Raw genomic sequence first — 12658 nt, 5'->3', positions numbered from 1 at the left:
AAAATTGGAGCAGGAAATGTTATAATTCGCCACATGAATAAAAAACCGATCCCAGCCAAACAACCCAAAAAATGAAAAACCACACCGCCAAAGTTCAGAAGACGACCTAAGTGGGCAGTTGTTTGAAACCCTGAAGAAACTCTAAAAATCCAGATCCTTCCACAGAAAACCCAAAATCCACATCTTCAATTCCCAAAAGAGTCAGTGTTTAGAGGTCGTGGAGGATTTTGATGGGGATAATAAGGAGTTGTTTCTCCTTCATTGCTGGAACGGCTTGTGGGGTTTACATCGCGCAGAACTACAACGTTCCCAACATCAAGAAACTTGCGGACACTGCCCTTTTCATGGCCAAGCACGTCGAGGAGAAGTACCGCAAGCCCAAGAAGAGGGATGACGACGATTGATTTGTCCGATCGGAACGACGCCGTTTCAAACCCAGGTTCTGATTTTGGAATTTTCTCTGTGTTTGCCATTTTGATACGACAAGAACAAAGGAAAGGGAAAAATAATTGTAAACACATTATTAGTGGTAACACATTATTAGTGGTTTTGGGATCTCTTTCTCTTTTTTGCTCCTAATTGAAAAGTTTAGATTTTTTAATGTTAATAGAAGATAGTGAAAGATGAAGTTTTTAGATTTTAGTTGGAAAATTTTTGTCAAATTTGAAATCCTTAATGGGTCATTATGATTTTTTCTTTGCCGCATTCCGTTTTAGTTTAAACTGATTTTGAATGAAACTTAGCATGCTTGCATATAGATTTATGCGATAAAAGGGTTTAATTATTTGTACGTAGGCATTGCTCTTTTGTGTTCAATCAGATCCTTGGTGAAATTAAGTTGCTTGACTTGCTTTTTGAGGTTTTGTTTGAATCTCAAAGAAGCATAAGAGATGTGGGCTTGCAGTGTCCTGCAATTTAATCAAGTGCTAGAAACAAGAGTCAATTGTGAGCAACCCACATTCATAGTTCCTGCATGAACAGGACTTTAATAATAACCACCGATGAGGACCCTAAATTGTTGACTTATCTCTATTGGTAGGTTCACTAGAATGGTCAGGAGAATTCATCACCAGGGGCAAGTGCTGGTTCTAGCACACTCCTCGATAAGGTCTCTATGCTACTGTATCTAATAGATTTCCTTCTATCTTGAAACTTCCATTTCGTTTTCTTTAGTGATATTTACCATTGGCAAGGGGATTATATGCACATTGAAGTCTGCTTGTATACATTTTTCAATCACTTTAAATAGTGTGTCAGTGTCATATTAAAAGCCTGGGGGAACTTTGCAATCTGATTGCTATAGTTTTGATATAGCAACAGTTTTAGCAGCAATTTTTGGGGCATAACAAAATATTATGAGTTTTGACGTTCAACTTATGTTTGTGTCGTATATTCTCGTTTAACATGTTATCTTTATATAGAGTATGATAAGGATAAAATTAATGTGAGTCTGGTGTGGTGGTGCTGTGTGTGTATCGTGATGGAAGCACACTGTAAATTGTTTGATATGATGTCTGTCAAGTTTTATCCATGATAATTTTGATTGAGAGGGTGGATCTCTTTGTAGAAGAAGATAACTTTTCCTTGAAAATGAGTATGATACGCTTTGTTTCTTTCTAAACAAATATTTGCAAACCAACATATTTGTTGTTTTTCTTTTAAACAAAAGCTAATTGTTGATTTAAATGTGTGTATTTCTGCTAGCTGAATCATGGATAGATGAATTTCTAATGGGCAATCTTTGGGGCTTTATGTTATCTGAAAGAAGCTTGAGCTGTGGTTTAATTTTAAATTTTTTGGTGTGGAGTTTAGAACCGTGTGTTGTAATTAGATGTCTTTTGGCAGTCTCAATGATAGGAGAAGGCAACCTGATTATTTAGAATTTAGAATTAGTGATAGTCAATTAAGAAAAAGTGAGGATGAAGCTCCAACACCTGAATACATGAAAACCTCTGAAATTTGTCACCACCTTCTCTTTAAAACTTTCATGGACATGCCAAATGAAAGAACAAGTAGATGTTAACCATATTGATAAACATTTGGTCAGGAAACTTTGTTGCACAAGCACAAAATAACTTTTAAGTTGCTTGTTTTTCTTGGATAGCTCTAGCCTTTGCTTCTGCAAGATAATTTTGCACCTTGGCAAAAATATTATCGTTCCATTTTTGGAGCTTATCAAGTTTCAAAGGTGGACAATTCCTCGGTATAGCTTAGTGGCATGAGTCAGCTATTTCCTCGAATTCTCAAGGTCTACTTGAAGTCTTGGGTGCAGCAAAACCGAATATGGTGGTTGTTTGTGTTGGTTTTTATTTTTGTTTTATTTATCTACTTAATTATGTATAATTTGGTTATTTAAATGTTTCTTAGCAACATTAATGATAATTAAAATTTGTTAGGCATCTGTTTTAACTACAGAATTAAAGGGGGGAAAACGTAAATATATATATATATATATATAAACATCAAATTAGACACATTATGATGGTTATGGGTTTTTTTTTTTTTTTTCAAAATATATAATTATTTGAGATATCTAATAAATTTTAACTACTATTAACAACTTTTAAATAAAACAAATTATACATAGTTAGAAAGAGAAAATAAAAATTCTAAAACAAAATGTCAATATGTTACCACTTTAATTTTAATTTTAATTTTAATTTTTAATTTTTATTTTTTTAAATCAAGGCAATTTGTTCAAATTGGGCTTCAGGCTTTAGCGATTTAGAAGGCAAAAATATAAAAATTAAAAAAACAAAAGAGGAGGTTTTGGGTTGGGTTAGGTTGGATTGGATTGGGTTGTGTTTGCTTTTGTTGGTCAGGAGTCATACGATCGTTTTGAAGTCGTGTCACAAAAGTCAGTGTGCCCAAAACCTCTGTTTCCGCCAGTGGTTTCAAATTTTTTTATCAAATGGGTAATTTTCTAGACTAAATTAATAAAAGCAAAGGAGTGATTAAGCGCTGATAGATGGATATGGTGAAGGTGTACCTGTGCTCCTATTATTATACATAATTAATACAATCAGAATTGCAGGAATGTCAATGGAGGTCGGTAAACTTAATGTTTAAATAGATCAATATTTTATCATTTGGATAGTTAAACAATTTAGTGGTTCACACCCCAGTAAGCGTCTAATCTGTGGTGTGCAAAACAGAAAAGTATCTAATTTGTGGTACATATTAAAAGTAGTATCAAATTCTTGCTTTTGTTTATTACTCACTCATTTTTCATGCATCTTTTATCCAATTATTTAACGTTGCCATCCTACAATGCATCATTACGTCGACCGCGGGGCCACCATTAACAATTTTAAAATGTTGCGGTTTTGTCATATTTAATAGCTGGCCATATGATACATTGTTTTTTTTTTTTTTTTTTAATTTAAAACGTTACATGTCAGAATTTCAATATATAATTATGATCCAATTTCCAAATTATTTTTCAAATTTATTAATAAAAAATTCAAAAATTGAGAATATTAATAAATTTCCTCATTAATTAGTTAATCAATGTTTTTTTATTTTTTTTTTATAAATTGAGAAAAGTAACTAATTTTTTTAATTTTTAATCTTTCTGTTGATCAATTTAAAAACAGATTAATGTAAAATAATTTAAATCTTTTTAAATTCAAAGGTTTAATGTGTGCAATCTCATTAAAGTATAGGAAACTAAGAAATGCAATTAATAATTTTCTTTGTCCTTTTTAAGAATTGTCTTTCATGTTTACTAACTAATTATTATTATTTTGTGTTGTATTAATTGATAATTATTATTCTTTTTAAAGAGTTGAACAGAGCCTAGGAGTATTAACGCCTTCATACTCACATGCCATTAAAACATCCATGTTTACTGTTGTCAACATGCACTTGTTCATTTTCAAAATAAAATAGATTATTTGTTGCCAAAAGCAAACTCATGAAATGGCAATTGCCTCTTTTCGACATGAGATAAAAATAAAATTATATAAAATAAAATAAAAACGAAGAGATGTTTTTCGTTTTGGTTTGCATTTGGTCTGGTTTATTTTGATATGGAATTTTGTTTTATGTCAATTAGTTGCGACTCTGACTCATGAGTTTTCATGGTCGAGGTGGACCACTTTCATTTATTACACAACATAATGCATATAGAAGTGGATAGAGGGGCATATTTTTTCTTTGATAGGTTATTCGAATTCAAATTATTATTCCAAGAAAGCAATAGTTTTCACTAAATTTTTTTTTTCTTTTTTTTTTTTTCTGCAAAGTGGGGGCAAAGCCATGAGGTAAGAACATTTTTTTATTTTTATTTTATGATATAATCAACAAAATGTGGGGCCAAATGCAAAATGTCTATGCGCGTGGATCATACATATATTCTTTTCACTCAATTAGGGTCACATTGTTTTTTTTTTTTTTTTTTTTTTTGTGTTTTGGGGGGGGGGGGGTTGAATAATTAATGTCAAGACTGTTTGTAATAAATTTGACATATCATATATACAAGCAGATATAATCGAACTAATTAAAGCTCCACATTTTTTCTGAAAGATCACATTGAGTTTAGTTTCTTAGTCTTAAATAAAAATCTTAAAATAAACACCATATTAAGATATGCAAACGAAGAGGAGCAATAGATCAAATAGGAATGGTAAAACCAAGCAAAATATTTAATTCCTAAAACACCACTGGTATAATAGTAACATGCTTCTGGGATTTTTGATGTCGTTGGTCCAAAAAGAGCAATAGTTCCTAGTTTAGGACACCACCTTTTTCGGCCTTTTGTCTGACCCACTTAATTTAAATATCTTTCCATTCGCATGACGCTGATATGGCCCACTGTCTACCGACTCTACCATGCCTTTTTTCTTTTTTTTTACCGGCAACATTCCTCAAAATCATGATGCTCAGTAAACTACGAGCCAACTTATTTATTTATTTTAAATAAAGAATTATATAATATATTCTAAATTGAAAAAAATAAATAGATGTATTCTCAGTTTTTACTGAGTGAAACCCATCAACACCGATTCTATTATTCTGGTGGAGATCACTTGGCACCTTTTTATATTAATTTTCATTACCGTGCCCCCCAACAGTCATAATAGCTATTTTGTGGTCCATGCGGATGTTGCAAAAGAAAAGAAGTTTTTTCATGTATATGCAGCAAATGTTCCACGAGTCTCCCTCTCGGAATGCTCTCAAAACTTTTTCTTTTTTTTTTCTTTTTTTTTTTTTTTTAACCTTTTTCAGGGGCAAATTTGCCACTTCCATTCGGCTAAATATGATTCTTTGTCTTTACGTATGAGGACGCTTTTGCAAAAGAAACTTGGCTTTCGTGCAAGAAGTTTCGCAGATAGTGGACATTGTCCCACCAAGAACCATCGAAGCCATCCCAATTTAATTTAAGCACATTATTCCAAATGTGGCCCACTGATTTTGCTTAATGGTCTAACCCTTCTCTGCAATTTGCAATTGTTCTTGTCCATTATTCGATATGAAAGGACAAAGCATGAGAAAAAGGAATAAATTCGATTGCGGAATCCAACGGTTAAGCCTTAGGCTTGGAGAAAAAAGTAGTACAAAAATGAATAAGGTTTGAATTGATCTTTTCTTCCTTATCCTAGCTCTTTTTTTAATTAGATACAGCAGCCAAAAATGTACAAAAAGGCAACCCACCACAAAGACACCATTACATCCACCACATTCACTTTCTTTTAGTCCGAGCTTTTTCCCACCACTATGAAAGTAAAATCGCGGAGAAGGCTAAAAAACATCCTTCTATCCTTTCTTTATACTAACATCACCTTTTTTTCTTTTTTCTTTTTTTCTTTTTTTTCTTTTTTTCTTTTTTCTTTTTTTATTTTTATTTTTTAAACAATCAGCGGCTTTGAAGCAGACAATAGAGGATTCCCCATAATCCCATATGTCTCACACAAGAAGTTCTGCAGCTGAAGATCTTGAAGACCTTGATTCCTCAATTTTTTCACTCACCTCGGACACGATAAGCCTAGTCAATAGCAGCCCTGCAATTAGAGCTGCTCCCATAAGCATGGTGAAAACTGCACTCCAGCTCTTGGCGGAAATGTAACCTGTTAACAATGGTCCAACTGCAGCCCCAACAGAGCCCGTTCCGTCGATGATTGCTGTTACAGTTGCCAATGCCCGTGAGTTACCTCGCAATGAGCTATGAGTTCCCAGGTCGGTAGAGACAGCTGTTGTTATAAGAGCATATGGCCCATTCACAAACATGCCGGTTATGAACATAAGGGCTATGTTCAATATTAAGGAAACATGTCCATAGCTGCGGTAGAAGAAGAGAGCAGGAATGGCACAATACATGAAACTTGCTGCTGTTATTGCCCTTGCATTTAGGCGATCAGAAATGTGACCGGCTAGAATTCCTCCAAGTACCCCTCCAACATCAAACAATGTAGAAAAGTTCCCAGCTGTCTCACTGGATAAATACTTGCCATCTATAGCTGCAAAATATCACCACCTAACGTTAGTCGAGAACGATCTTTCCAAAATATGAAGAAGACATATATGCAAGAAGTTTTTTAAGTTGAAATATGAAGAGAGATATCTCATATCCCCATCCAAGAAAATTCCACACAAAAGACTAACATTTTTTCAATGATATAAAACTAACAAGTACATTGAATAAGGTTTTCACAAAACACATATCTATCTTTTTGCACATTTCTAGCTAACCATGTTTAAAAAAGGTTGGAGGATTTGCATAAATTGGCAGTCACAAATACTTCATGTAGAAAAGAAAAACAACAAAATGCCCTGTAATCTAAATCTAATTTTACTAGTCATTTATCAAAGATCCAGATATGTTTATCCATAAGTTGTTCAGTCGGGCAAGACAATAAGCCAACAGATACAGAGAGGCACAAAGACACTTTTAGAAACGGATGATTGAACACTCTATTGTTAAAGCAGGGTAAATTACCTGTGTGGCTAATGTAGAAGGGAAGCCAGTAGAGAAATGTATAAGCAACCAATTTGGCAAAGAAGAGGCAGAGTGCAAAAGATGCAACACCAGGAATTTTCCATGCTTCAATGAACCCTACCGGTGTATCCTTAATCTCCTTCTCTGATTCCACCAGGGGTTCTGTTAGTCCCTCTCCACTTTTCTTTGGCGAATGCAATTCATCTTCTTCGCCATCAGCCCCGACATATTCAGGACTGACAGGCAAAAAAAGAAAAACGACTATACCAACAAAAGCGATAATGATACCGGGCACAACAAAGGACCAGCCCCATCCATACGTCAATAGTGCTGAAGCAACCAAAGAACCTGTAATGTTCCCGACAGAAGTGTGAGCATTCCATATACCCATAATTAGTCCTCTCTTCTTCTTCCCGAACCAGTTTCCGACCACTGCAACAACCGAAGGCCATCCGGTCGATTGGAACAGACCAGCAATCATTTGAACAATGAGGAAGTAGTAAAAACTATGAACATTTCCCCAATATCCAACACCAAAAAGTGAAGTGAACACACCAGTACCCACCATTCCCACTGTCAAGAGGATCCTCAAGTCCATCCTATCACCCAAATGTCCAGAAAAATACATTCCAAATGCATATACTGCGAGGAAAGCCACGTCGAGCTCACCGAGAAGGGATGTCCCATCTGATGAATTAAATGGGGCCCAACCATTTCCAAGCACCGGTGGAAGCTTTCTGCTTTCAGGTGGTTCAAGATGGTAAGTTATCCTCCATGGCAAATGCTTCAACCCCAACTCAGAGGATTGAGGATCAAGGGTACTTTTAACAATACTTGTGGTTTTCCTAGTAGCATGGTAGCTAGCATATGCAACGAAAGTTAAAATAAGAACAATAGCTTGGTGGGTTTTGAAGGAAACTGGGGATTTCTTTATGTGCTCCACAAAGCGCACTCCAGGAGGCTTGCTGGAATTTACCTCAGGTTCCGATAATGAACCCATGTATTGAAAAAGAGCTTCTATTCCCTCTTATAGATCCCAAATCTTCAAGCTGAAAAGGAAAAACAAGCACGACAATAAGGTTAAAAGAAGTTTTTCACCAATTCATAAACCATTGTTGTAAAGTGATATGGTTGAATTTTAACATAGATTAAAATTAATAATCTGAGATTTCCATAAACTTTGCAGGTAACATGTTCCAAAATATTGACCACTTTAAGGATATTAAAAAAAAAAAGTCGAAACTTTCTAGAAAATACAAGCGCCGACAATCCCCTGATTCCCAACATCCAAACATGTATGCAAGAAATGATCGATGGCTAAATTAGTTTCAGGGAAAGTCAGTGGCTACAAGATCTTCGAGACCATAAGAGAAATTGAAGAATTCACAAGGAAAATTCCCTCCGCTTTTCCTGGAATAGTTTTTCCCTGTGTCAACTTTACTTTTTGCCAACTACTGTACGCATTAAACGTACTTCAATCATCCCAAAAAAATAGATATTTAATTATACATCAACAAGAATAAAAAAAGACTGTAACCGGCCAGAAAAGAAAAAGTTATAATCTCAATCAGATAACATTCAGAAATTCTATAATACCAAGTAAAATCAATCTCTGAGATCATATTTATCAAAATGTAAAAGAAAGAGAAAATTTTAAAAAAGACAACTTTAACTGGGAAAAGAACAGGAACTTTGCAGCAATCAAAATCAAATGGGAATTCTATCACCAACGGAACCAAAATAAAAACGAAAACATATCTGAAAAGAACCCATTAATCAGACTTTGCTTTTTCCATAGATCATCCTTAATGAAATTAATCAACCCTCTCGCACGACTAGACCGGAAATAAAATGAAAAACTTTAAAGGAAAAAAAAAAAAAAAGAAAATCAGAAATGTAACGGACCAAAGAAAAAAAAAACTTCAGAAATCAAATTTCCTTTTCAGATAAAGGAGAATACTCAAACATAAAAGAAAAAGAAATCAAAGAGAAAAAACATGGCGGTTGAAAAATATTGAAAACAGAAAAACCGAACTCTGCAATTATATATATATATATATATATATACACGGGTAAAAAATATATACCTGTAGCTTTAGCTGAGAAGCAGTGTATATATTCTCTCTCTTAGGCTTTGTCTCTCTCTAAAATCTAAGACTGTGTTTGTTTCTCTGGAAATCTGTATTTCAGTTTTGAGTAACGAATAAGAAAAAACAAGCACACGCAGCGAAACTCTTATTCAAGCTTTTTTTCGCAAGCGAAAGTCTGAACCCAAAGCAAGGAACGTGAGGATTCTTAAGCTCGACGGTAATAATATTTTAAAGTCTGAAATTCCACAAATGCCCCATCGAACATTTTTGATTCCCGCTGAGTTCTTAAAGTCTTTTAACCTATTGCGAATGAACGAGCTGACGATAATGCCCTTGGTGAGACAATTGTTCGGTGTGGAGCTCTCTATTTGGGGAACACCGTAGGGGTCGACGAGTCCCAATTGAAAAACAGCAGAAGTAAAATAATAATAATAATAAAAAAAAAATGAAAATACTTGTATGTAATCCGCTTATATCAAATACTTGGTAATGCTAGTCAGTTAGAATATGTTACTAATTAAGTAGAAAAAATTAATGTGTTACCAAACTATACCTTATTATTATATTTTGCAAATAGGGGGAAAAAAAAAAAAAAAAAACTTGCAAAAGATGCTAACAACGTTAACAATATGAATTTGCTGTATATTTTGTGTTTACTAAACGTGTATATATGTTAATCTCCAAGTTGAAAACAATTTACAAATTAATTTCTCTCTTCCTTTATAGAAAAATGGGAAATACGTAAAGATAATGCAAATACTTATTCAATGTATTGGGAAATTCTTGTTATCTTAGAGAATTATCAAAAAAAAAATTTCCCTTGTTATTTTCACTGAAGTTCAGATCTAGCTACTAATAATTTTGCAAATGATATTGCGCAAACGTAAGAAATAGATATAGATATATATATATATATATATACATGTTAATTTTTTTTATTGGTTAACTTTTCATCCCTAATATTTATAATTTGTCTATTGAAGGGATATTTCAAGGTTTTAGTATTCTGTCTTTTGAAAGGATATCATAATTCTCTCTTGTTACTTTAGTAAAAAAAGGTACATTTTGATTAAAATACACATTTGTTTTGTTTAACAAGTTTAACCAAGTGTTTAACTCCTTGTAGTACTAATGTGTAGCTCACTCCTTGGCTGCTTTGCTCTGAATTGTAATCAGTTGTGTATTTGGTTAGAAGAGGCCAAATTGGCTTATGAATCAAATAAAAATAAAACTATATGTTTCGTTCACCACCTAAATAATGAATAAGTTAAACGTGAAAATAAATATAATTTAACATGGAACAGCTTTAAACTCCGTCTATGAAGGGTGGAAAAATAAAAAATAAAAATAAAAAAATGCGAATGCTGGCTTGATCCATGACTTTAAAATCATCTGCAGCCATAAAAAATAAATAAAATAAAATGAAATCATCTACTGCAACTGCTAACGTAAGGCAATATTATTTTTCCACCGCATGCATGCCACGTGGTGCACTCACCTTTCAATGGTCTTGTGTGCGAAAAGCCTTTTTATGTGTGCTGGTGTAAAAGGGGTCTAGAGCCTTTTTTTTTTTCTTTTTTTTTTTTTTCGGGAGGCACACTATTTAAAAATATTGACTAATAAATAAAATAGATTAAGTGGAAAAATAAAATAAAATTATTACCTACATTTTAAAATGAAGTGAAAATTTTCATTAATCCAATAGAGATGAAAACAGAAAATCCTCATATATTTATATATATATATATATAAATGTATATGTAACTACAAAATAATATATATAAATGCATTGAAATTACATCGCATTTCATACCGCCTTAGATGACATTCCACCTTAAAATAATATTTTCAATTGCCCTCGTCTGAGCAGAGAAATTTAGGGAGTGATTTAATAGCTGTTGTCTAAGCGACTACGACCTTCTTGATTACTTGACTTAGATAACATCCTTCTCTTCATACCTCAAAATAATTTATTACTGGTATACTTTCTGCAATTTAATAAAGTTAAGATATTTTATTTGATCAAATTTATTATATATAATATGTGATTTTATTTTATTAGGCCATATGAATAATTATTCAAATAAAATACCTATGAACCACATGTAATAAAAGATCATCTACTAAATAATTTAAGATCTTTAATATCATCCAATAAAATATTATTGTACATTATATATATATAAAACTTGTTTCAAATAAGATATATATATATATATATATATATATATATATAAATAGATTTAGATAACTTGCAGTTTACGTTCTTAATGTGATAAAATCTAGTTAATATAATTATTGAATTCTATAAAATTTTAAGATCTAACCCAATTATATAGAACTTAATAACCATGATAGATGGACTTTTTTAGAATTTAACTTATATATATATATATATATATATATATATGAGTTTGGTATAACGATTGATTTACAGAAAGGATTGCATAGACCACAAACACACTCCCTTATAAATCGTTCTCCAGAAGTTCCTAGTTGTATCAGAATTGTATATATATATACCCACCATCAAATATTTTTATATCTAATTATATATTTACATGTTAAGGATTAAGATGGAAGCATTGTTGTCTTCATCTACCTGAAGAGCTATCTCAACCTCTTCCTCCTTTTTCTTATCCTCTGTTCTCTCTTGTTCTTTTCTCTTCTCTTCCCTTCTCGTTTTCCATCCTCAATCATTATTTCTTTTGTATTTTACTCTTTTTTATTTTTGATTCTTTTGACCTTTTTTTTTTTTTAATTTTTGGTTCCAATCAAGAAAACGCATATTGTTTTTGAAGAGAAAATTGGACCAAATGCATATTTAATATAGCATGACGACAAAAATTCTTTGAGAATTACAAGAAAAAAAAAAATTTGAAAACTTAATGTCAGCCACACACATATATCATATATAGCTCAATATTATTTTCGGATTGTTGTATATATGTAATGCAAATCGCAGAGCAAGGAAAACAGCTGAAAAATGTTAGACCCATATAATTTGTTGGAGAAAACAAACTATCTTCCTCGTATCTGTGAAGGGATACCCTGAAAGAATTGGTAAAAATTGAAAAGGATGTTTAGTTAACTGTACACCCCTAATATTGTAAAAGGTATTGGAGTTAATTAATTGATGCATATCGCCGTCATTGATTACAACTGAGAACTGCATTCCCTCCTAGCAAAATGCTTTATTTATTTATTTATTTTTTTATCTCCAATAAATATAATTTTGAAATTTATTGCTACCAAGTGAAAATGAATGCCTATATACAAGTTATTACTCATGCATTAATAGCTTTCTGTTTTTTAGCTACGAAACAATACAATTTATTGGCAAAAACCAAAACGTCTCTCTGTTTTCTTTGTTATATATCCATGTCTCTCTTTGACGGCCCTTAAACAATTGCATAAGATTTGCATTTTGCGGTGAGCATTTTTGGGGCTGTCCAATTATACAACACAAACAAATATCGTGTATTTTTATGTAAAAATATTGTAAAATAGTATTGGTAATAGAGACTTTGGAAGGGCCTTTAGGTATGCATAATTGCAACATTCGTTTTCTCTTGTGTGCGTGTAAAAAACGCATCGACTAAAAATTGCGGTGGGCAAAAATATGAGAATA

At 32.6% G+C, this 12658-nt stretch overlaps 2 protein-coding genes across 2 annotated transcripts; one reads left to right on the top strand and one right to left on the bottom strand.

Moving 5' to 3' along the window:
- Positions 1 to 24: 24 nt before the first annotated feature.
- On the top strand, positions 25 to 1319 carry LOC107414318 (uncharacterized). Its single transcript, XM_048469466.2, has 2 exons — positions 25 to 439; positions 1040 to 1319. Exon 1 carries the CDS (start codon positions 231 to 233, stop codon positions 402 to 404), a length of 174 nt encoding a protein of 57 aa, XP_048325423.1. The 5' UTR covers positions 25 to 230; the 3' UTR covers positions 405 to 439; positions 1040 to 1319.
- A 4234-nt stretch (positions 1320 to 5553) lies between these two features.
- Positions 5554 to 9239, bottom strand: LOC107414338 (putative glycerol-3-phosphate transporter 1). Its single transcript, XM_016022448.4, has 3 exons — positions 9025 to 9239; positions 6938 to 7986; positions 5554 to 6458 (listed from the first exon to the last, which is right to left on the bottom strand). Exons 2-3 carry the CDS (start codon positions 7935 to 7937, stop codon positions 5908 to 5910), a joined length of 1551 nt encoding a protein of 516 aa, XP_015877934.1. The 5' UTR covers positions 7938 to 7986; positions 9025 to 9239; the 3' UTR covers positions 5554 to 5907.
- Positions 9240 to 12658: the final 3419 nt, after the last annotated feature.

The sequence above is a fragment of the Ziziphus jujuba genome, chromosome 8 (genome assembly GCF_031755915.1).
Source record: "Ziziphus jujuba cultivar Dongzao chromosome 8, ASM3175591v1".
Taxonomy (NCBI): domain Eukaryota; kingdom Viridiplantae; phylum Streptophyta; class Magnoliopsida; order Rosales; family Rhamnaceae; genus Ziziphus; species Ziziphus jujuba.
The sequence above is the reverse complement of the archived record's forward strand: the minus strand, read 5'-3'. Positions and strand labels throughout refer to the sequence as shown.

Excerpts from the sequence above, each read along its gene's own strand:
- LOC107414318 (XM_048469466.2), top strand. The coding sequence starts at position 231 with ATGGGGATAATAAGGAGTTGTTTCTCCTTCATTGCTGGAACGGCTTGT.
- LOC107414338 (XM_016022448.4), bottom strand. The coding sequence starts at position 7,937 with ATGGGTTCATTATCGGAACCTGAGGTAAATTCCAGCAAGCCTCCTGGA. Across the intron at positions 6,459-6,937 it reads CTTCTACATTAGCCACACAG|CTATAGATGGCAAGTATTTA; the intron begins GTAATTTACCCT and ends GATATTTTGCAG.